Raw genomic sequence first — 26208 nt, 5'->3', positions numbered from 1 at the left:
ATGTTTAGATATTAGATGAGAAAGTACTTTTACTTTTAAAGTAGTGAAAATAAGTATTTATTTTCCACTTTATGTTTAAGATTTAAAAAACGTAAATCATATCCAAAAATCACGTGTCATGGTCATGGAAGAGATCGTAGATCCTTGGAGTTTTTGTTTGATTAGTAAAAATTATTTCTGGAAATGTTTTGTAATTTCTTGAAATAGATTTTTTAATATATTGTCACATTAATATAGATTTTTTTTAGTAAGAGAATTATTTTAGCTATGGAAAGTTATATTTATACATTACTCGTGAAAATAAATTTAATAAGAGCACCGGAGTAGTTTTTTTAAGTAAAAATTTTATTTTAATAAAGGAAGTTAGATTTCTACATTCCTCATGAAAGTAATTGAGATTTTACCAAAACCATTCCGAATAACCATAATCAGAGTAACCATGAAACAGGTAAACAAAAAGCACTGCATGACACAATAATTCAACTGAATATTTTTGTTTATCTGTTTAGGAAAACTTTTCCAATACCGAAAAGGAAAATGAAACGCTTAGGGAAAACTTAAAATATTGAAACAAAATCACAAGAACCAAATACATGTATTTCTACCTATGATTCACCTAGTACCTTTCTATCATTCTCATATTACTTCAGAGCTCTCATAAGAATAAAAATGCAAATTTTAATTTATTTTAAACTAGCTTTTTTAGTCAACCCATTATCTCAATTAAAATTTAATTTACTGAACGATAAACAAATTATTCTACATAATCCAAACATGGCTTGCATTTATAATTAGAATATAATTTATCAAACAGATTTTCCTACAAAATAATTGTACATGCCAATCCAAGCTTAAACCAAAAGCAAAATACAAGTTCAGTACACGATACACACTTAGTAACAAATTTGACGTACATAATGTGTTGACAAATTTAAATCCATGAACAAAATTTCAGAGCTACGGCGTGCAGCTACTACAACAGAAATGCAATCTGAAAATGAGAAAAGTTCAACAGGAACACAGGTGCATAAAAACCCAACCCCTCTGCGGTTGTCACAAAGACAAATGATAAGATTCCAGCTAATAAATTTGTACCGGGGAAAAGAATAAGGGAGGTAGGTGCTCTCTTCATTATACTTTCAGCGTTGGACAAAATTGCTACAAAAGATGCCCGATAAACAATACCAGGCAAATTGTTTAGGACGTCATATCCTAAATGGAGGGTGCCCAGAACAAGATTGCTCCAACTTTGCCCTTTTGAACTTCGACTTCTCGATAGCGGTTTCTTCAAAGAGATTTGGCCCACCAAAGCTATGTTTGAAGCCCCTTATCTTCTTCCTTTTCCCTCTATCATATTCTTCATCCCTGCAAATTTTGCGGCAGCAAGATGCAAATTTGTAAATATATGCAAGAACAAATGTCACACAGTAAGAACAAATCCTAAGCCATCCCTCCCATCAAAACTGACGACATTTTGGTGGTTAGCAGCTCTACTGTTTCGTAAGGGCGCTAACTATACACTTGTTAAACCCAATGTACAAATTTTTATTCGCATAAGGAATGAAACATTGGGAGCATCTCAACTATTCCAAAGCAATCATCACAGCCTATTATGTAGAAGAAAATGCTCTTTAAGCACAGATGGTGAAGAAGTACAGCCTTCAAAATAAAAAATTCTGAGTTCACAAACTATTTTTTTTTTTCTTTTAGCATCGCATGGAGAAAGCTTAACAGCCCACATTACTAAAAATAATGACCAAGAAAGAAGCTATGTATAGCTGAACTCACCATTCATCCCCAACATATCCAATGCTGACAAACTTGCCATTATTTGACTCCAAGGGCTGTGATGACGGCAATTCTATATCATCCCACCGTGCAACTGTTCCAAATAAAGAATAGGCATGTTATATACCAAGCATAAAGGTGTCAGGCTTTCATAGAAGGAGGGAAAGAGGGGACAAGGGAGTAATTCAAGCATACAAAACCGTTAGGAAAGAAACTGACTATTATTAATTGAAACGGGTAGTTTAACAAAGGATAAACATTATACATATGGCATTGGGTATGCAGAACAATATAAATCACATTCAAAGTAGAGTACAGAACATTTGAGTACACAAATACAGAAGACATTTGATTGGTTCAATTGAAGACTTCAGTATCCATTATAACAAATCTTAACATTTAAAATGTATGAAGATCCTCCTCGAAACTAAGCATTTTCATCCCACATTACCCATATAATTAATACTATATAATATAGGAACATGTTGATATTGCCACAGCTGCTATTGTCCCAACCACAGCATGCTGATTAAAGAGAAAAGTGAAAGAAGGTGTGAGACTTGAAACAAGTGAGCAAGGTTGCCGTTCCTCAATGTGATTGAAATTGAAATTTCATTGACATAGAAATCAAAAATACTTATACCCCTCTACGAATTTTCCTGCCAAAAATAGGTACTTCAGATTTTTAGAAAAATCAATTCTAGAAATCTGGCAAACCACAATATTCCTTTTCTGATGGGAATGGTGGGATATTAAGGCACCAGATCAAACAATCAAGGCAATAACAGAGCATGAACAGGTGGATTATTATTAACACAAAAATCAACTTGTATATCATATTTATATATGCTAAAATGTGCAAACAGACAGATATATACTTCACCATGAAAAGGTATATCACAATGATACAAATCCAAAAACATCTCATTATGCAGTTATGCAAGTACATCTTACACAGTACTAGAATAAGAACAAAACCAAAGGACAAAACAAATATTTTATGTATCTTGCCAGACAAAACTTAAAGGGAAAGATCAATTAAAGCTTACCAACTGTCTCCTCCAGACCTCGAGTAAGCATACTCATTAAACCATTATGCATTTGATCTCTTCTACTATCTTGTACATTAGCAGCCTGTCTAGCTTTAAGTTGACTTACTACTGAACCACTCCCAGATATACTTTCAAGTTGTGACATTGATGCAAGCACCGCACAGTTCTGATCAATTCTCTTTCTAAATTCTCCTTCAGCACTATTTTCTGTCAGAGATTCATCATTAGATTTAACATTAACACTAGGTCTATAGCCAGTCTTTGTTGCTTTACTTTCCGAACAACTTGACACACAAGGAAATTCATCAGTTTTTCCATGTGTAGATGGTTTGGAATCTTCTGATGAGAAAGCAAACTTATCCAGCTTGTCTTTGTTTGGATTTTTCTTACTCAAAGTGAGGTGCTTACTTCTTTTGTGACTCTTCTTTCGTGGGCCCATGTATCCCATGTAAACAAAGATTGGACGAATATGCATTCTAGAAACCTGATACTTAAGGTACTTCCTTTTCAATTTTTTTACAGGCTTTTTATCAAGACCCTCTGAATTCAATGATCGATTTACTGACTCATTAAGAACAAGTCCTTGAGAACCAACCAGACTTCCATGCACCAGGCTAATTGCTTGCTCAGACACCAAACCAGTTGCAGAAGTTCCAAGCTAAAAAAAATAAAAGTCAATACAAAAATAAATCAGGCTCAGACCAATAGGCACACATAATACCACAAAAACCTGATGATTAACTTCAGGATGAAGTGGTGACTTTATAGGGCAAATACCACTGCACATATTTGTACTTAAATCTTGAGGTGCATCATCATTAACTCTATTAACAAGATTTTTCTAAGTGAAGATAGTTTCAGTAATCTACAAAACTGAAATAGCAGCAGTTCACAGCTGAAGTAAAATACTGGACAGTACTGGAATTATTTACCTTCATAGACTGAGATTTTCCATCAGTAGCAAGTTCACAAGTCTGGGGATTGGTGGATGATGGCACTAATGAAGGAGAATCTATAATGCCCTCTTTTGAAATTACATTCTCATTACATAAATTATTTTTTTCTCCAACTGGAGCAGATAAACCTTTCAGGTTACTGTGGAGATTATTATCCTTTTCAGACTGGCCTAATGATGACAAACATCCATGTTCTGCTTTAGCCACAGCGAGTCCATCTGGTGAGTCCTGTGTCTGTGCCTTGGAAGGAGGTTCAGATTCATGTTTCTTACTTTGCATAAGGTTTTCTACTAATATGACACTACGATTCTGCAGATCATGACTGTCGTTCATAGAACAAGCTCCTAATGAGTTGACAGTTGACATTTTCTTCTCAACTTCAGTACAAAATTTATTTTGTGCAGGAACATTTGGATATTCCATCGATACATGGCTTGAAGTTGAAAATTCTTTATTTCCATTCCCATTACTCTTAACATTTTCCTTCTTAACAACATCCACAGGCTTTCTTGGAACAATACTTTTCCTGTCGCGAACATAAAACAACATGTATGCTTGTTGATTTAAAACTTCCCGTTCACTGACATGACTTACCTGTTGCAACAATGCAAATTAAGTTAAAACGATAAAAATAATTGACTCCAATAAATAAATAAAACAACAAAAAACACTTGTGCCTTGCTTTGTATTCCAACAAAAAGATGCCATTCATTGATACAATATTTAAGTTATGCAGAGATCGTTAACAAAGAAGGGGTTGGGTTGAGAGCATGGATCATGAACAGGGTCCGGGACAGCAGGGCAGAGCCCGCTTCCAATACCATGCTTGATACCAATCACCTAAAGGTCACAATTCTACCTTTTACAATTAAACACAAAATGATGTAATAACATTGACTTCTATTTCAAGGAGGCATTTGTCATAAACGGTGCAAAGAAAGTTCATAAAAAAATAAACTCTAAAGGACATTTTCAGTACCCGGTTATCATCCAAAGTATACCACATGTTATTTGAAGTGCGAACATAACAGTAATAGTGTCCAGAATGAGTGCTGGAACCAGAATGAACCAGAACCCCGTATAGAGAGTACTTCACATCTCCATCCTGCCAAAGAAAATTGAACACAAGAAACATGACATTAACACACAATTAGAATTACATAACAGACAAAGAAATTCTACTGAGTATGTCTTTTTGAACATATCATACCTATAGAAAAAACAAAATTAAAGTTGCATAAGTTCTTACTTTCTGCATGTACAATAGAGTAGATAAATTATATCAATTTAAAAAATATATTTGCTTACATATGAGCCACTGACAAAAGGTTTCAAGTCCAGTGCACAGCCAAAATTAACCTTCTTTTTAATCTTTTGTCCAGGATCATGCGCATGGAACCGCTTTAAGTGAATAGTAAGCACATACGGTGCCTTATGAATTGTGAGCTGTTTGAGAGCCCTAACTTTCTGTTTGCATCTTTGGCAATGGTACTCTCTCTCCCCTCCATCCAACCATTCTGCAGCTGTGAAATTTGCCAGTGCTTTTTGCAATGAATCTGCCTTGAATATTTCAAGACTTAAATCTAGGAAAGGATCAAATTTGTTAGAGCAATAAGAACACTGGTGGCATTTCACCTGCAACAGGCAACCAAGGAATTTTTCAATCATTGTAATGATGCAGTCATACAATAAAGTAAAGATCCAAACTACAGTGTTGTTATAATACAATCTTGCCAGATTCATTTCTATGCTGGATATTGCCTGAACACTTCAATTACTCTAAGTGCAGCTTTATACTTATTTTGCTTTAGCTTTCAAACTTATATAGTGATACAAATTAGAATTCTACAATAATTAGACAGCTTTGAACATTTTAATAACTATATAAGGAACTGCAATCATTTTCAAAAATATGAACTTTCATATGATCTAAAATGTTCATTTAATAAAATTGAGGCTTAAATATGTTTTCGGACAATGATTTATTATCACATTTTGTATTTGTTTCTTAAATATTTCGTTTGGCCTCTAGTCTTTATAAAATATTATAACATCATTTACTTTTAGTCCCTATTAAAATATTTCAAGCTTACTAATTAAAAAGAAACAAAACATTATAGATACTAAAACAAATAAATAAACAAATAGCATGCAGGTAATAAAATAAAATAACAGCTACAGAAAAACAAAAATGAATATGGTCATAAAAAAACAAGCAAAAAAAAGGTAGACACTGACCATATTCCAGGAACTGAAAACATATTTAAGCCTAAAACTTATATTAATTTTAGATGTTGAATTATATCAGTATCATGCCCTACGATTTCTGTGCATCTTAGCTCAATTAATAATGACATTCCTCTGAAATTTCACCAAGAAGCAACAAACAAATACCTGACTCCTGAGACGACCACCAAAGATTTTATGGACAAAACTTTTCTCATAAGCACCTGGTGATTCACTTGGTACTCCAGAAGGAAGACAACATTTATGCATACACTCAAGTAAGTTCACCATATACTCATGAGCATCTTCTTGCCTTGCGTTTCGAAAATTTCTTGATATACCTAATTTCATGTCAGGAATTGCAAGTTTGATGCTAATAAAAAATTATAAGAGACAGAAAACACGGTTGTTGTCTAAAAAAAAGCAACCACTCCAGTTAACTAAAGAACAGCATTATGTCTCATCTAGCAGAGTCAAGCCCGTAAAATATAGTTCTCTGTTCAAGAAATTTGATCCTCATACTCCTCTGTTCAAAAATTATTTAAGCAAGATGGTCTAACTCTAATCAACTGTCCAAAATTTCAACTCGTAAATCAAACAAAAAACATAAGGAAGGATACATCGTAGATTCCCAACCAGATCCTCTGGGGATAATATCCTCCCAGTTGACTGCAGTGCCCGACTAACATGGTTCTGTATTGCACACAAAGCACAAAATCCAGCAACGTGACCTACCATAATTGCAAAATACAATTAGAAACTCAGTATGAAAAAATTTTCCTTCATACACAAGCATCACAGCCAACTGAGACGGAAACTATAAGAAACTATTCAGGTGTACTAATTTTACCGAAGTTTGAGTCCATCAAAACATAAGAAACAATAACAAGAAAGCATTTCCATCAAAAATAGTCAGACAAGTGAGAAAAGTTGCTCACATGAAGTTTTATGCTTCCCACTCTGCAAATATGCAGCCAAAGGCTCTGTATACGTCAAACACTGCAGTACTGAATTGAGAAAACAAGTGTTCCCCAGATTTCGCAATCCAGCTCCCTGAAAAATATGAATAGCATGTCAATACCAAAAAATTACAAAAACTATAACATGCAAAAGTCATTCAATACCCATAATACGAAACTATTATCCTCCTCATAGTTTAAAGGTCAGCGATACGACAGAACAAAAGAAAAGTCCCTATTAAGAACAAAGATCCCCAATTACACACAAAAGTATAATCTCAAATTCTGAAACGAACTCACTATTCTGCGAAAGGTAATCCCGATGCTGAGCTCCGGATCCAAGCCAAACTCTGAAAATTCCGAAGCGTCGTGTTTCTTGGTGGTGGAACCGGATATTCCAGGTTCGGAGGAGGAAGGGTTTAGGGTTTCGATGTGGAAATCGTGTGAGAAACCCTTAAATGGCTTCTTTACGGGAATAAACACAATTTTTCTCGGTAAGGGAGTGATGGCAGTGGTTGAAGGATCCAACGGCTTCGGAGGTTCCATTTTCATCAACGATGTTTCAACCATTGGTGCAGTTAGAGAAGCTTCTATTCGGAAGAGCAAAATCTGAAACCAAGAAGAAAAGAAAAAGAAGCTGCAGAGGGGTTTCGGCTTATGGAGAGAGGAGTAATAGCTGAACGTTGTGTCTGCTAAACCCTACAACACTGTTGTGCCTTTTCTTTATTTCTTACATTTTATATTTTAATTATTATTTTAAACTCTCTATATATATAGGTCACCACAATTATGGGTGGGTGGTGGGGTTTGGGCTTGGGCCCAAACAGAGTATATGGTCGTGAAAACTTTGGGTCCTGTTAATTGAGTAACTGGACCACTCATATATAGGTCGCGTGGTCAATGTTCTGATTAATTTTGACTTTTTCTTATCTTAATTACGGAATCTAAATCATTCTCGCAAAAAAGTGATGAAATCGATATTTTCATGAAATGTGTGATTATTTAAATCGAAATTTAATTCATTATCTTTATTACATTTGAATTTATTTATTCCATATACAATATCAATAATTTATTCAATATGTTTAGAATAATTTATAACTAAATGTTACATTTGTGTTTAATAATATTATAATAATAGAAATTTTCTATAGAAATATTTATTGAGCTTTTTATATTACAACGGGAAAATAAATATGTCACCCACATATAAAATAAAATGTACTTGAAGTTAAAGAACGTGTAGATAAACATGTGCTATCATAACATTATTAAATATATTCCTATTTAAATGTGTTTACTATTTGACTTGTATTAATGGTGAAAATGGTATACTTTAACTACAATATATAAAGTTTGTATTTACTCTTTCCCCTTTTATGTTCTTATTTACTCAACATGAAATAATAGTGATGGCTTAATAAAATATTTTCCATCGACATTTTAGATGTTATATTCATTTTCTGAGTTATTAAATATAATTTAAAATAAAATGTTTCAGTTTAAATTTGGATTTTTTTTTCTTCACTGCATCAACAATATTTCCTTTTTGATGGTATTAACCCTGATTTGGAAAGGACGATGAAGTTATATTTTGTAATAAAATAAATCAGGTGAATTTAATATTTTAGGAGTATTTTTGTATTTATGCTATAATTTTATATTTTTTTAACGTGACTAACTCTAATAAGGAAACAATGTTAATATCGGTAAATAATAGTGTTAATTATGTAAAAACCTTTATATATATATATATATATATATATATATATATATATATATATATATATATATATATATATATATATATATATATATCATCACTTTATCAAAGTATAAACACAAAACCTTTGTTTTCTTAGATGATGTATTCTCTTCTCTTCACACTTATCATTTCATTTTTCTTGTGATTAGAAGTAATTCGATCATTGCAGTGTCATCTTCGGTCTATCCGATTAATTTATCCACTTGAGTAAGTCAAAAGTTTTCACTTCTTTATGTTCGTTTTTGGTTTCGCATGCAGTCCTTCTTGGATTTTGTGTGTCTAAATTTGTTAAGCGATATTTAAACCGAGTGTTTTACACGTCAAAATAATTTAACATAATTACATTAAAATAATTATATTTGTTCATATTTACTGTTTGAGAACAAAAATATATTAACATTCGGGATGGTAATGAATTTCAATTTGAGACAACAAATATATTTAACCCTACTATTACAAATTTAGTATAGTTTGAAATTATGTTTAGCGTAATGAAATGTTTACATTTGGTATAACTCAATGTTACGGTGTGATATGTAACATAGAATGATAAGTTCATATACTGTATTACACGAGGGCTAATGTGGTTTAAATTAATTGATTTGTTACTAATAATGGGTGAGAATACCAAAACATTAATGGTTTGAAGAAAAAATAAATGTGGAATTAAGACGTAAAATATAAATAAAAATTGACATAATGAAAATAAATAGCTTGATTGAGAAAAATATAAGATAGACATCAAACAATATGTTCCTATTTTCGTCTCTCACACTCATATGACATGCCTCAATTTCGTCGCATAAAAGTATAAACTAAAATAATAAAAATTCTATGTCTGACAATTTTTACTATTATGTTTTAATTAATGGTCAATATGTTGATGCTTAAGAATGACTACTAACTATATTTGTGTCTAGCATGTGAAACCAATAACTGTTTTATCCTACTTAGGTTTCTCAAACTATCTTTCGGATCAGTCGGTACTCCCACATATGCACCACTAGAACATGCAATAAAAAATCATAATCTAGGTTTCCAAACAATCTTTCATATCAATATGGACTCCCGCATGTGCAAAATTCATAGACTATGTAGTTAAAATAAGAATAAAACATAAGAGATTGTGAAAAAAATATTATATTGATTGAGAATACACAAAAAATTAAGAATACATTACACTCAACCCCCATAAATGAGAGAGTTAACCACTCCTAAACATATTGAACATGAGATTTTGATGTTGAAATTGAATGTGTCTAGCCTTTAGAATGTCCTTATACCTCCAAGTGTATAAATATCAAGTTGTTTTCTCTCCATAGTATATGTTTTTTACCTATGTCAGACCCTCAGTTTGTAGATTTTCATAATTGAATTTGGATTTGTTTTGATACTTGAATAAATTGTAAGAGACGATCCTTGATCCATGTCTTTTAATCTTTAGAGATTCCATATTTTTAAATTATTCTTTAATTATTATGACTTGTAATTTAAGTGACCACCTTTTTAGGTATCTGGTATTGTTGACAATCTTTGTTTATTTAATATTTCACTCATTTTGCTGATAATCTTCAAAAATCTTTGAATTTTTTCACTTATTTGCAAAATATAATCCACACATTTATCTTGTTTACTTTTATTGAATAAAATTAAAATATCAAATGAAATTAAAAAATAAAATATTGCTATAATATGTTAGCAGATCCACGGACTAAAGATTTAAATATTAGAGTTTTTCAAAATCATGTAACTCATGTGTGATAAAGTCTTTTGATGTATTGGGTTAGTGAGAATTTGAAATTTAAACTTTGTATTATTATGACTTTCATGAGATGTAAATTACGTCATTTTTCGTTACATCTCTTTTAGCATATAAAATACATGAAACATTTATTGGATCATATATTTATTTTATTTTTTATTTTTTATTATCCATTATTTATGGAATATAAGTATATGTTATGTATCTTTATTGGATATTATTTTTGTAATTCATGTTTATATTTCTCGATTGGTATTTCTTGTTGTGATGTAATTCATATAATTAATTAATTTATTTATTAATCTTATCCAAGTGGAAAAGTGTTATATTTATATAATTTTATTATATAATTATTATGGTTAACATTAATCAATAAATTATATTATTTGTTAATATCAATTATATTGTACATTAATATTAATTTATGGATATACATATTAGGTTTCTGATTAATGGTGTGATGAGTTGGATCACTGTACGTGGTGGACAGGAGAAGACACCTCGAAAGTAGGAGAAGACACCTCGGACCCGGACCAAGGAGTATATCTCAAACCAAAAAGTTGAATGTACTACACACTATAAATGAAGGCCTAAGTATCTACCACCATAAAGGGGATAATAACGCTCCATACAAGTACAACGACAGGTGGTTGGAAGTACATATCCTTGTTGGCAAAATTAATAGATTTAGACTAATAAATGTTAATTAGGAGGTCCTAAAGCAAGTGGACACCACAAACCCTAGGCCCACAAAGTCAAGCCCATTCAGGTAGTATATAAGACACTGCTCACGAGGTAAAACATATTGTTCATTATTACTGCTATCACTGCCTATATCATATATCCAACTTGAGCGTCAAAGTGGCTTTGTAGGCTCCCCGCCCAGTTCTCCCCACACATCTGGAGAGGACACTTCGGCAGTGGGCAACACAGAAGGCTCCTTGTCCAAATCATCGCACACATCTAGAGAGGATATTTCGGCAGTGGGCAACATAGAAGGCTCCTTGTCCAAATCATCGCACATACCTAGAGAGGACACTTCGGCAGTGGACAACATAGAAGGCTCTCCGCCTAAATCATCCCACACACCTGGAGAAGACACTTCGGTAGTGGGCAACATAGAAGGCTCCCCGCCTAAATCATCCCACACACTTGGAGAGGACACTTCGACAGTGGACAACATAGAAGGCCTCCAGCCAGCAGAACTCTTCATCGGAAGGAGGTACTCAGGCCCCTAGAAGGAGATACTCAAGCCCCTAGAAGGAGATATTCAAGTTCTTGGAAGGAGATACTTAGGCTCCTGTACTTAGAAGCTGAAGCGAAGCAGGTGGACGTGTGCATTCAATAGGTTATTGGTCCCTACATAACTTGTGTTCGCGGGTACTTCAGTATTCGGTAGGAACAATCACCATTGAGTGAATGGTCTCTAATAAACTTAATTGTTTACTAACTTGTTGGGAGATCTCTAATCTATATTGATGAGAGATATTTATTTGAGCATTCAAATTTTTTTTAAAATAAATAAGACAAAAAATGAGATTGGGTTTTTGTTTGAGTATTCAATATTTTGTCATGAAAAAATTCACACACAAGAAAGATGGACAATTAGATTTTTCATTGAACTCGATACACAATTCTTTCTCCACAGTTTTGTAAACATACTATGTATTTTTTTATTTTAGAATATTTATTCCTTGATTAATCTCTCTTTGTTAATATGTTTAAGTAACAAAGAAAGTATACACATAGTTTTGTAAAATGGGGTTGTAATAATGAAACAAATAGTTTTTTTTTTTGAATGAAAACATGATCTAGTGGCTCCGCACAAGAAACAATGTGCAATGAAGTTAAATATATAATTAATAAAAGTATGTGTGTAAAATGCCTTGGTAGCTGAAATTAAACAAACAATTATGTGTAGTAATAAAACCCTACATTGTAGCTCCAGAGGTAGCTAGCTATCTAGAAATGCAGCTAAATGAGTATTAATAAGTTTTATAAATGCTTGTATACTTTTTTTATCTAACAAAAATATTTGATATTATTTGTCATAGATGAATTATTATATCGAGAAACTTTTCATATTTTAATGATTAGAACATGTTATTTCTAATAGTTTTCAATAAAAGTAATATATGAAGGATTTTCATAATATAAGCATGAATGGCTTTATGTCTTCAAATTATGAAAGTGGAAAAAAAAAAGTACAGTGTGCTTTTATTCCTTACCATATTTATATTTTAGTTCTTTAACATTATTCCTAGCTCAAACACTGATTTTTTTATAAGTGCGCTAAAACATAATAATTTATTAAATTAATTTATCCACTGTAACAATTCAAAAATTTTTAAAAAATAGTAATTACTAATTATCATCTCTCTGCGGTATAATAAGATATTTCAAAATAAAAAGAAATCATTTATCGTCCTTATATTAAAAAAAAAACTCATGATTATTTCAAAATATAAACCATGAACTTAATACATATTTTTTCCTTTCTAAAACTATAATTCATCATTCTTATAATTTTTATATCCTAATCATTCATCTTTTCCATCACATCTCTTTCATTATCAACTCTTATATATGTCCACGTATATATAAAATACATGATCATCGCAAAATAAAATAAGAAAATAAAACAAGAGAACACACAAAATACAAGGGTAAACTAATTTTGACAAGAATAAATATCAATCTAAATATATTATATATTTAGATTGATATTAAATATTTGAAATATACAAAATATCAAATAAGAGACCAAATATCGAATTCAGAACTATCATCGAGTACAAACAAGATTAACTTTACTAACTCCTTGAGTATGATCATCTTTTACATCATATTGTTTGACATGTGAAGCACTGTTCCACTCTCATCACCTATATGAGTTAGATAACAGTAGAGTTAGGGTAGTCTCACGTCATAAGTTCTCTTTAATACACTTGGACTCGTCCTAGATTAGCATTTCCTCTTAGAAATAACTAATTTGACAAACCAACACTACGTATACATGCATGGTCAAATATATGATAATACATTCATAATTACACAAAGAGTACACAAGAAACACTATTTAGAAAGATATTACCCCTTCCTTCACACAAGATAAATGTCATAAGTAAAATCCCCTTACTACATTAAAGTCATTTAAGCAAAGAGACTCACATGAACCATTGAATCATACAATTCACAAAAAGGCATACTCATTTTCCAAAATTTCTACTATAACAACTTCTCTAACATTTGTTCTGCAAATTTCATAACACCAATCATCGCAACCAAAATTTAATTTATCTTATCGAACATTTTTGCCCACACTTAATAATTACAAATCACAAATCAAATTATCTTCATCTTACAACCTTCTTAACCTTCTCTACTCATAAGAAAATCATCACCACTACAAACATCATTCATTATAATATCATTTCTCTTGGATTTTTTTTTAAGCTTTATCAACATTCACACATCAAAACCAAACTCATATTTTATATTTCAACAGTAAAGCATTAAATTTGTAAAGAAAATGGTTTCTCTTACCTTATAGTCTTGACCTAACATTGTTCTTTTTTCCTTAAACAACTCCACACATTAAAACACTATCTACACAACAAAAGGCCAAAATGATGATCAAGACACAACATTAAGGTCTTATCCAAAGAAAATTTTATTAAGGACGAACGAACGAAAACAATATAAAAAGCAAAAAGAAACTTGCATGTTGGAGAAAACAGATTGTTACATGTAAAAAATGAACAAACCGTTAAGAGAAATCGAATGATGGTTTTGATAGAGCTATTTGTGTATACTACTCTAACGGTAGTGAATCTTCAAAAGAAATATAATTGAATCAGAATTTTATAATAAGAAAGATTTTTTTTGGAGAAAATAAGACTAGAAAAAATAACTTTAATGGGAGAGAATGAGATATGATATGGAGTTCTCACCCACCTTATACTACAATACTACAAAATTCAATAATTTTTAAAAGTAATACACGCTAAATTTAAATTAATATTGATATACTTTAGTTCATATTTGTTTCATAAGTTTGGAGTAGATTTATAAATATATATTTAATGACTATAATTAATATACGGTAAATTAGGCAATTTCTTTTATATCTACAATTTTTTTTTGGATTAAACGTATATTTTAGAAAAGCCTTAATTTTAGAGGAAATTTTGTATTCCTGATTTTTATTTCGTTCTACTACTTTAATGGCAATACATTAACTTTAACTCAACAGATAAATTTAACCACCAACATAAATCTACATTAACAACTTTTTTTTCATTGAAAATGACTTGCCACAAATTACAGAATAATGCACTCCAATGTGATAAATTTCACCTTTAATTCCAATCAATGTTTCAAGAACAGTCGTTATCTTTTAATCAAGTGACTAAGTGAGTCCATGATTACAAAACCCTTTTTAGGTCTGATTTTTATATTAGCGAAACTTGGCACTTAATTGTCACACCCAATGGTGCAATTTGGGTTGGAAAAACCCATTGGGGTGAACTAAAGAGTGATAATGACGCGTTACCAATCAATAAATGTGGAATTGATCCAATTAGTTACAAAATTTGAAAGAGTAAATAGAAGAACATGATCATAAAAACTCAACCTTTACCTTATCTTACAAGATATAATAAATGTAGAAATTGGAGCTCTTAGAACAGGCAGGGAAGTTGACTTGGTGAGAAAAACGAGAAACTTAAAATGTAGAACTTTTAAATATAATATCTGACATGAAAAATTAACAGAACTATACTTATTATTTTGAACATGGTACCAGAGCTTATCTTCAAGAGATCATTATTATTAAAGTTCTGTGCATTAAAATTTGGGATTGGAGGACATTTAAAAATCTTTTAGATGGTTGGTGCATACTAGATTTTCTATAATTTTTAAATGGGAAAGATACAGATAAGTTTCCCGCACCAAATGGAAGAACAAGAACGAAGGGACAAAAGGAGAAAAAGGAAAAAAAAAGTAAGAAAACAGAGAGAGAAGAAAAACAGAGTGACTTAGTGGGAGAGATGAAAGTGAGTCAATTCTGTTTTGAATTTCATCCATATTGATTCCTTCACCAAATCCCACACGGAGTTTAAAAAAAAAAAAAAAACCATTCTTTAAAAGCAGTGGTCTCTTACAATAACAATCCCCATGTCTAGTTTTCCCACAATCTCATCATTTTCCCCGTTGCTTAATCTCTGTCCTCTGATCTCTCTTACACACACACCCTTTGCTTCAATTCCAATCCTTGAACGGTGATCATTCACTTACCTATCTTCAGTGAAAGCATTCCTATCTGTTACTACCCACCCTCTGCTTTTCCCTGTTCATCCATCACCCAATTCAGTTCCATTCAATTCAATTCAAACCCGCAGAGCGCAGAGGCGTTGAACTGAACAATCATCTCCCTCCCCACCTGGGTTTCTGCAAAAGTCACAGTCTTGGAAGGAATTTAGTGATGGGGGTTCAGAAAGACAGGGTGAAATTCAACGTGGGTGGCAGGGTGATGGAAACAACCGCAACAACGCTGGCCAATGCAGGGCGCAATTCGATGTTCGGTGCAATGTTCGACGACAATTGGAACCTGATACTATCATCAAACAGGGAGGGCGAGAGATTCCTCGATCGCAACCCGGATTGCTTCGAGATTCTCCTCGATCTGCTCCGAACCGGGGAACTCTACATCCCACCCAACATCCCGGAGAAGCTCCTCTACAGGGAGGCCCTCTACTACGGCCTCTTGGACCACGTACGCGCCGCCAAGTGGGGCCCATTCGACGGCAACAGGCTAAGGTTGTCCCGTTCTGTGCAGGGCCAGGCCCCGGGTGACGGAACGGCCATTCGAGCAGGCCCTGATGGTGGCTGTTGCGTTGCGCATGGCAGCATGGTTCATGTGTATGATTGGATGTTGGATGAACACCCTCCTCTTAACCTGGATTACCAGAGGGTTAACGATGTTGGGTGGGTTGACTCCGACAACATTGTCATCGGAGTGAGCGAGCGGCTTGGGAGGGGTGATGGGGGGATGGGGCTGTTCAATTCTCACAACGGGGAGCTTAGGTATAAGTTTCAGGTTTGTCATGAGAATCAGGTGAAGAGTTACACTGCAGGGGCCTTGAGTTTTAGTTCAGATTACAAGATATTTTCTAGTTGTAAGGGGAGGAGTAATGAGTATGGGGTAGGGGTTTGGGACCAGGTTACTGGGAAGCAGATTGATTTTTTCTACGAGCCTTTGGGGTGGTCTCTGGGGGATGCTGATAAGCTTCAGTGGTTGGAAGGGAATAATTGTTTGTTGGTGGCTACGATGTTTCCTAGGAAGGACAACTGTTACATTAGTGTTTTGGATTTCAGGGAGAAGAAGATGGTGTGGTGTTGGTCTGATGTGGGGGCTCCTTTTGCCGTGGATGAGAAACGGGTGAGGGATGCTATTGCCATGGAGGATAATAGTTCCATCTGTGTGGTGAATGAGTTTGAGGATTTGGGGTTCATGGATCTCAGAAGTTCTGCTGCCACCAGCATTAGGTGGAGCTCCAGAAGTAGGTTGATGAAGGGGAAGATGCCGGAGGAACCGTGCTACCCCAAACTGGCACTGCATGGGGGACAGCTTTTTTCCTCCATGAATGATTGCATTTCGGTGTTCTGTGGCCCTGAATGGGTTTTGACCTCTAGGCTCAGACGAAGCTATGGGGGTTCAATATGTGACTTTTCCATTGGAGGGGACAGGCTTTTTGCGCTCCATAGTGAGGAGAATGTGTTTGATATTTGGGAGACTCCAACACCACCACTTGTATGATTTAGTTCTAGTTTATTTTTAGTTTACGGTTACTTTTACTTGGTTTGCTATATAAACCAGCTGCTTCTGGTTTTCTAGATAGTGTTGAGTAGTTTATAACTTGTCATACATGTAGGTTTACCTATACTAAAGGTGTCATGGTATATGTGAATATCTGCAGAGAAAGATGATATATGGACTGCTTCTTTTTTGTGACTCCGATTTCATACTTCAATTCAGATCTCTTGTAGATTCGAATTTCGAACCAGTCCCCTTATTCTGTTTCTTTTCTTTTTTAAAGGGCGTACCCTCTTCTAACACTTTTTTGACCTTTTTCTTTCACAACAAACATTGCGGTTTCAATTTGGTAAAGTGAGTTCACTGACCTTAAAAAGGTGAAGGGAATCATGCTAAGCGAAGTCCCGTTCCCTGTGTTAGTTGTAAGCTGTAACCGCTGCACCTTTCGGATTTGCTTTGAATAAGAATCACTTCAGATAAAGCGTTACTGGTGGCGTGAACGAGTGGTTTGCAGGTTCAGGTCATTTTCTCAACAAATTCTACACATAAAATACTCACATAAATCCCAAAGTTGTTAGCTACTACGAGGTTAATGGAAGATAAACAACCAGACCCTTTTGTTGTCGAAGTTCTAAATATTAATTTAATCAAACTTATACATTATGTAGCAGGAAAAATAAAAAAAGACAAGATCGATCGGGCTCTCTTGGTCTGTCCACGAGGAAGGACATGTTTATATTAAGAACATCGTTCCACACTTCCACTTTAAATTTGCAAACAATTATGGTTAAATATGAAGTTTCCATTAGATGAGAAGACACTGTCTATTATTTTTTAGTAAGAAACTGTATACATAAATTTCATCAATATAATACAATACAACCAAAAGAGCAATAATGAATAACAAAATACTGTCATTACAGCAGTAACTCAGTAGGCTCAAACCACTGTGCCACAGTCCACGTGCTTTTTGATCCGTCAGACAACTTTATGATATATTATTCTTCCCACGTGATGACAAGAACCCTAGTGTTCAGATTACCACAATGTCTACTTTAACTTAATGAATGCTTCTTGGTTGCTTGGCGGATAATCCGCAACTTGGTAACACTTACGTGTGAACTTCGAGAGCAACAAGCAATTTTCTTACTAAACCAGATATGAAAAAAATAACCATTTTAAACAAGATCGAAAACGTGAAAAGAAAACCGATGGCATACGAACCTAATTTGATACATAAAAAATTTCACGAGAAAAAAAGGAAGGTTGGATGGACTAAACTAAGCATAATCAGGCATGCTTTTCTTCAAAAATGTAATTGGACGAGAATCTTCAGGGGCGAGTTCGTCGAAGGCAACATAATTTTGCTCTTTATCGTACACATGACACACTGTCATGATTGTCTTCATCAATCTCCAATTCCAACTAGCCTCATTCAGATACTGTCGATCAACACAAACAAAACAAAACAGAAATAATTAGCAACGACGATATTTCCTTTGAGAAATTTTACATGTACGGGATTCGAGACAATTGTACTATTGGAATAAACAAAACTTCCAAATCTTTTATTTAGACTACATCTTCAATAAGTTTCAGAGGCAAAGAGAATATTCTAAAAAATTCATTTTCATTAAATAGGAAGTAAAAAACCCAATACTTGTTAATTATGATAACAATGTGGTAGTATATTTTTAAAAAACAGTAGAAGAGTGGCCCTCATTCCAATACAGGAACAAAGAAAATATATTGGCAATTTTTATCTTACCTTTCCCCAATTTTCTTCGATGGACTTATGGGCTGCTCTTAAATTATAGCTTGGTATCCTCGGGGATATGTGGTGTGGAATATGGACATTAATGTCATGACATAGGATCTCGATCCTGTTTAGAAAAATAATAAATAAAGTCAATAAATAGCGTTAATGCTAATGTTATCAAGTTCATTTTGCAAACCTGCATTTCAGACAAATTGACAAGATGAGTAAATTCTTAAAATTTATTTACGTAAACAAAGGACAATCATTTTCAGATAAAGGAATGAAATAAAAGCATTGGGCAGTAACTCATCAATTATGCAGTACATTCCACCTCCATGTGTAAATTTATATGCCAGAAAAACGTACATTACTAAAGAAAGAAGCAACAAGAATCCATTACCATTTAGGGTAATCACAATGAACAGTTCCATTAAGCTGTGCTTGTGCAGCATTCCACTCCTCTGAGTTTCTGAATGGAATATGCGGCGCAGTATGATGTACCATGGTAAAGGTACTCATCTGTGATCACCAGAAAAATAAATAGTGTGACTCTTGTTATAAGTATAATTTTGAACTGGCAAGAGTATTGATTATATCAACAAAATTCACCCACAATTAAATCGTCGTAAGAAGTTTCACTGAAGGGGTAAGTTGATTTTGTACTCTGGCTATTAATTAAATATTATCATTCATTGGCCTTGAGTTGTATAATACCTTCGTTTTTTTGAGTTGGACGCTCGGTATCTAAAAGTGACACTGTACCTTAACCAAGTTCAGTTGAGCCAAGTAGAACCATTTAAGGGGACAGAGCTCTCCTAGTTTCCCCTTTTTTTCTCATTCACAATACTTCAAAGTCAAATCTTCGTTAAAAGGAATCAAGCTCCATTTTACTTTGTCGAATGGGCATTAGTGGTGGGTTGTTCAATATTTTACTATACTGTATGCTCATCCAGATTTATACTCAAAATGTATCTTCTTCACTGACGTGAATATTACAGACTTCTTTTCAAACTATTACTTTAATAAGATCTCTTACTTTAAGAATAAAAACCCGTATGTAAATTAACATTTCAATGGATTAAAGACATGTCAGAGACTACACATGCAAATTTTCATTTGCATAATATAATCCCAGGTACAATATAATAGAAAATATAAGTGTAGAGCCATGGTTAGAAGGCCGGGATCTTACTGGACCCATCCCACGATTCCATCAATTCCTGGCTAAAATAAAAGTCTAAAACAGTGACATTGGTCTCAGCTTTCTGGCAGCATACAAATACAACAAGGGATAGTCTAGTATTTTTTCCAGTCCCTAACATAAGGTTACGAGTTGTTTTATATATGCATTCAAGTTTAGGACTAACTCCCAACCAACACCAACAGAACTAGAACAAAACCTTATCATACATAAGTGAGGCTGGCTAAATCAATTATATGACGTTATAGGACTCTTATAAAAATTAATCTATCATGAGCGACCAACGTTTAAGATTCAACAAGTTTTATATTTGGATGCCCAAGGTCTAAAGCCTTCCTTCTTCAGGCTTCAGGCTAACAATAAGCCCATAGGTGGAGGTTGCTTAACATAAATCAAAAAGTTTAACCCACTTCCAGATCATTAAAAATGGCTTCAACAATACCCTGGCTAAATATGCAGCAAATCATTACTACCCATCCAAACAAAAAGAAACAAAACATTGGAGCCAACAGTGGTGAGCAAAGAATGAATTTACAATATAGAAATGAAATTACCCAGAAGTGATAGCCCAACCATGGCATCAACCAGAATTTTATCCATCCCATGATTCCTGTCTTGTAAATGATTAATGGCCACCCAATTGCTATAAAGGAAAACACACACGCTAAACTTATCTTCACCCTGTTTACTTCACTTGGTCTGAACTTCTTCAAATCAAAGTGGCACAGCAACCTAAGTTAGAATGCAACCCCATATCAAGATTTGATTTAAAACTAAAGGTAATTAAATACGAATTCAAGGAACTTTTAGCTAATGAAGTAGTACTTTAGGAACTGCACAAAGATATTTCAAGGCATGGGACCTTAAAGAATAAATGATAAATGATTTCATTATATGCTCATACCAGTGAGCTATAGACATCCAGCATCGAAATGGACCATATCCATATATTATTGCTTTCCTCAAAAGGGGAGAAGATTCAAACTCGTCCTTCCTAACAGGCTGCCAAGCAGTATCTTCCACCAGCCTGTACCATTATAAATGGCTTACAATTAAATTAATGAAACAGTGAAGCTACTGATTCTGCGTGAGACAGTTAAACTCAGAAATAAGCATACTAAATTATGTATTTATTGCGGGAAACTTTCTAGTTTTAGGCCAGCATCACCATACAAGACAGACAAAAGAGGGTTTTCCTTCAGCAAGGAGTTACCTCCTTCGACATCTAGCAATTAGTAAAACTATCCTATGAATATAACCACCCGAAGCCCCACACACCACACAAACTAACTGTCAAAACATTCAACCCAAGACAGAAATACCGCACAAAAATAAGAACTCAGATTCATAACCGCCTAAAAATAGTTACCTGAAGACAAATTACAACACAAACACTAATAATTCTGCCCTACTGAATCTCAGTTTGCTTCTTATTCCTTCAGATATACACTTTCCAAGGTCTATCTGTCAGAGACAGAAGAGTTTAAATAATGCGTACGTGTGCATCATGTAGATAAACCAAGGTGCAGGATTTTTATCCAATAATATGATGTTACCATTGAGTCTCTTACAGTGCATTATGCATGTCATATATAGCCTGTATTTTATCCTTTCAGTATTGGTGCCATCTGACTTTGAGTAAATCTGGGGCAGAGAGTGTGAATTTATACTGGACAAATAACTATAATGTACAAAATAATGATGCATTATCCCACTATCAGTTTTCAGCAGAACATATATTTTTCCTTGACAAACCTACTCAAATATAAATTAACAAGGGTGGATTTGAGGAATAAAAAAACATGTTTTCCACCGCATATTAAATAAAAATATTAACCAGTCCCTCCACAGTCCATATACAAGATGCACTTGTAAAATAAAAAATACAAAAAAAATAAATAGAAGAAAACACAAACTGCTCACATGTTTGTTTTTGCATGGTGTCTGTCATGCTTAAATCGCCATGGCTCATATGGATAAATCAGTGGCAAAAAAGCCAGGGTCCCAACAATGTCTTCTATCAATTTGTTGGATGAAAATGACTTGTGAGCACAATCATGTCCTATAACAAAGAACTACATGACAAAAAAGGAAAGAAGATTAGAAAACATAAACAAAAATTTTGGCCAAGTTCTTAAGAGATATGGTCAAGAAGGATTTGAGATACCGGTAAGAAATAAAATTATAACTAACCCCAGTTACTGCAGTCCCAGTCCATGCCCAAGCCAGAGGAAGAAGATACCAGGGAGCTTTGGAAATCATGAAGATCCCCAATGCATAAGAAGTGATAGATATCAAAACAGATTTCCATGCTTTCACATCATCAATCTCAAAGACCTGCAAAAAATTGTAAGACAATTTATCTTTCTCATACGGCTATTGTTTATGTTTTATTACAAACTTGCATGACACAATGAATGCTATTTTAAGCGCATGAGCAAATATTTCACTGGAAAACATAAAGTATTTAAGTGGTGACTCCACTTATTAGAATTAAACGCAAAAGTCCTATCTAATGATGTTGCTATAAAACATGACATCGATCTAAATAATAATAACAACAATAACAATAATAATAAAGCACCTCCTTAGGAAGGGAATTGATGACATCCTTTAAAGTAACATCAGCTGGAAGCGGCTCTCCAATTTGCCTGAAACCATAGTCTTCAGCCAGCTGTTTTCTATACTCCACACCTTCCACAGGAGCTGGTTGTTGTACTGGAACTGCAACAGCACGTATGAAACTAACCTTATTCCTAGTAACAAAACTCCTTTGACGCTCGAACCCTTTCCGAATAAGCCCATCACTGTTTAAACTAAATATGCCTGTGGTAAAAGAATGACAAATAATTAGTTAAAATGCACCCATTCCACACACCAGTGATGCCCATGCCTATTAAAAGTTAAGCACAATGGCACCTTACAGACTCCAGCCCAACTCATCAAAGGATAACTAAGTGATACTAATCACTGGTACCACCAGGCAATGGTAGCTATTCACCGGAGACAATCTTATTCGAGTGAAATATTTGTGATGATGATTCTTCCTAATATCTTATCATCGAATCGGTCCATTTCCAATATCTTGAGCTTAAATTGCGACATGGAGCGGTAAATTGAATTACGGTAAGGGAAGAAGGTAAATACCTGGGGAGTAGTGAGCAGCAATGTCTCTCCGGCGAAGTGGTTTCTGAAAAGAGCCCTGAAAAATGAAATCATAATAAGAGTAACATTGGCTTGAAAGCTGAAACACGCTCGAGAGAAAAAAAACGAAGAAGAACAGTAATGGAAAACCTTGAATAGAAGTAATGAATCAGCGAGCGTGCAAGCCATTGTGAGCACAGATTAAACTGAACTCACAAGAGAGGATTTTGGCGCTTTGAAAGAGATAACGCTTTTGCTGTTTTCCCTTTCAGAAAGGATCGTGGATGGGAATGTATTTCATATGTTAGAGTGTGGGCCCCTCAGAAATGTGGACTTCCTTTAAGCGACCCTCGCAGCCGCATGTATGTATTGGACGGTGTCGTTTTTTCTCCGTCCACTGTCCACTGCACCATTTCCTCTTCTTTCAGTTTTTTTATTTACATTTTTAACCATAATTATTTGCTTATTATTTATTATATCTTTTTCATGTGCAAATACAACTTTTTTATTTTGTATACAAAATTAATGTTAATTATTGATGATTGATATGATCCAAATTTACTCTTATAATTTCTAATATAAAAATATTCTCTCTTCTTTATCAACACTTTGTTGAATAAATATCGTTTGTCACGTTTTACATTTATAATACATTATTGACTCTACATTTTCATTGGCTTCTGTGTTTGACTACATGTTTCACATGGCTCGTTACTATTATGTAACTCTCAAAACTTTTATTTAACAATTTTAATAAGCCATGACAATTCGATTTTTTTACTTAAATATTAATTTATTTCTTTAAAGTACGAACATAGAGTTTGCTTTTAGTATATACTCTCAGTGTCAGTTAATAAATTAATAAAAATAGGGTTAAATATGTTTTTGTCTTTTAATTTTAAGTGAAAATTATAATTAGTCTCTTTTCAAAATTTTGGTCTAATTTAGTTTATTTGTGGATTTAGTCTTTTTAACCAAATTTCGTTAAGTTTACTTAACATTTCAAATGCGTTTCATGACAGTTTCTTAACTACTATTCAAACAAAAATGTGTCAAACGGTGTCAAATAAACTCAACAAAATTTGCTTGAAATGACTAAATTTAGACAGTTCTGAAGTTGGAAGACTAAATTGGACCAAAATTTTGAGGAAGGATTAATTTCAATCTTCACGGAAAATTGAAGGATAAAAACATATTTAACCCATAAAAATATATTCTAGATACAATTTTAAATAATTAGTTAAATGATGGTGTACGAAAATTTAAACTACTAGAGCATAAGAATTGAATTTGGAAAATTTCATGTACTTATAAATAACACGCTTTTTCGAATTTTAAGAAAACACACGTCTACTCTGAAATAGCATAAAAAATAATTATTTCTTTAAAATATTTCTCTCCGCCTATATATTATGCGAGTATAATCTCTTTCCAAAATAATCCATAAGTATGAATACAGCGAAAAAAAAAAAATCATTTTCTTCATAATACTACATGGTATGATTATTAAGAGTATGATAGTGAGAGTATAACTACTGAGAATCCATACATATACCAATTTTGGATCATTTTAAAGCAACTAACTACTTAGTGAGTATCTAATGTGTTAGTTAATTAAATGTAGTTTACTTTATCTCTTATAACCCGTGAGTATTCGAATTATTTGCTAGTTTTTACGAAAAAACAAATCACTACAAATATTAATACCGTAACAATCTTAAAATTCCACTACCTACGTACACATATAATTAATATGTGATAAGTTTAGTTTATATCAAGATATATAATTCAACAACATCAATTAAAGTCACCTTAAAAGTACATTCAACCCAAAACCTAAAAACATTCATATAATTAATTATTATGTTTTAGTCTCGAAGACCATGATCTTATTCTAGAGTTATTAGTCTTATCACACTTACCACCACTGCTCAGGTATTAGTATACCATCATTGCAAATAAAGAACAAAAACAACATATCAACACAGACATTAGGGTGAACTAATACATTTAAAATAGTAGTAGAGAAAAAACAGAATAAAATCAAGTAAAAAAGTTAGAGAATAATTTAAGATGTCAAACAAGTGTTTCAATAAATAACTTAGAACAATTAATTTAAAATATATTATACTATTTATAATAAATGTGTATAATTATATATAATTATTGACAAAGCTTTCTCAGAGATTAGTTTACTGAATGAAATTGTGAAACTATATACATGTCACACTTACTTCCAATTTTTGAATGATGTTCCAATGCTCATGACTAGTGTTTCTCACTAAACTATGACAAAGGTTAACCCACTAGAATAATCATCTTTCATATATCATAGTGCCTGCAATGTGGCGTATCATTCGACTCACACATATAGATATCGCATTTTATGTGAATGAGATATTAGTTGTCATGATAGTTTCATCTCTGGAAGTCTTCTTCTATACACTTTGACATCCTAAGCACCAATATTTTTCCATGAAAATAGCTATTGAAACTCAACCTACAATTTCTACAACTCACATCTTGATTACATTAACATTGTACACTTCTTCAGATGTTATAAACACTTCCACATTCAATATCACGCATAACATAAAATTCTCAACTTTTAAATTCAATCCCAACTCTAAAAAAATCTAGATTTGTCTACATTTAAAATTAAAAAACAAGAATAATTAATTCAAATGATTAGCTTCACTAAAAGAGGAGCTCACAAATGTTCTTCCTTGAGCACCACCACCACCACACATCTCTAATTTGAATTATATACAAAACAAAA

General features: G+C 33.2%; 3 protein-coding genes across 3 annotated transcripts; 1 reads left to right on the top strand and 2 right to left on the bottom strand.

Moving 5' to 3' along the window:
• Positions 1 to 764: 764 nt before the first annotated feature.
• LOC114177606 (ubiquitin carboxyl-terminal hydrolase 23) lies at positions 765 to 7708 on the bottom strand. The gene is made up of 10 exons (XM_028063019.1): positions 7282 to 7708; positions 6961 to 7075; positions 6643 to 6753; positions 6191 to 6363; positions 5105 to 5431; positions 4776 to 4901; positions 3773 to 4390; positions 2838 to 3498; positions 1789 to 1882; positions 765 to 1365 (listed from the first exon to the last, which is right to left on the bottom strand). Exons 1-10 carry the CDS (start codon positions 7549 to 7551, stop codon positions 1206 to 1208), a joined length of 2655 nt encoding a protein of 884 aa, XP_027918820.1. The 5' UTR covers positions 7552 to 7708; the 3' UTR covers positions 765 to 1205.
• A 7779-nt stretch (positions 7709 to 15487) lies between these two features.
• Positions 15488 to 17527, top strand: LOC114177710 (BTB/POZ domain-containing protein At2g24240). Its single transcript, XM_028063185.1, has one exon. The coding sequence runs from the start codon at positions 15994 to 15996 to the stop codon at positions 17326 to 17328; it is 1335 nt and encodes a 444-aa protein (XP_027918986.1). The 5' UTR covers positions 15488 to 15993; the 3' UTR covers positions 17329 to 17527.
• A 603-nt stretch (positions 17528 to 18130) lies between these two features.
• LOC114177711 (omega-6 fatty acid desaturase, chloroplastic) lies at positions 18131 to 23752 on the bottom strand. Its single transcript, XM_028063186.1, has 10 exons — positions 23580 to 23752; positions 23433 to 23487; positions 22870 to 23111; positions 22479 to 22622; positions 22209 to 22360; positions 21190 to 21312; positions 20840 to 21017; positions 19485 to 19603; positions 19094 to 19208; positions 18131 to 18767 (listed from the first exon to the last, which is right to left on the bottom strand). The coding sequence occupies exons 1-10, from the start codon at positions 23616 to 23618 to the stop codon at positions 18606 to 18608; spliced, it is 1329 nt and encodes a 442-aa protein (XP_027918987.1). The 5' UTR covers positions 23619 to 23752; the 3' UTR covers positions 18131 to 18605.
• Positions 23753 to 26208: the final 2456 nt, after the last annotated feature.

Source organism: Vigna unguiculata, chromosome 3 (genome assembly GCF_004118075.2).
Source record: "Vigna unguiculata cultivar IT97K-499-35 chromosome 3, ASM411807v1, whole genome shotgun sequence".
NCBI classification, from domain to species: domain Eukaryota; kingdom Viridiplantae; phylum Streptophyta; class Magnoliopsida; order Fabales; family Fabaceae; genus Vigna; species Vigna unguiculata.
Note: the sequence above shows the minus strand (reverse complement) of the source record. Positions and strands in the feature narration are given on the sequence as shown.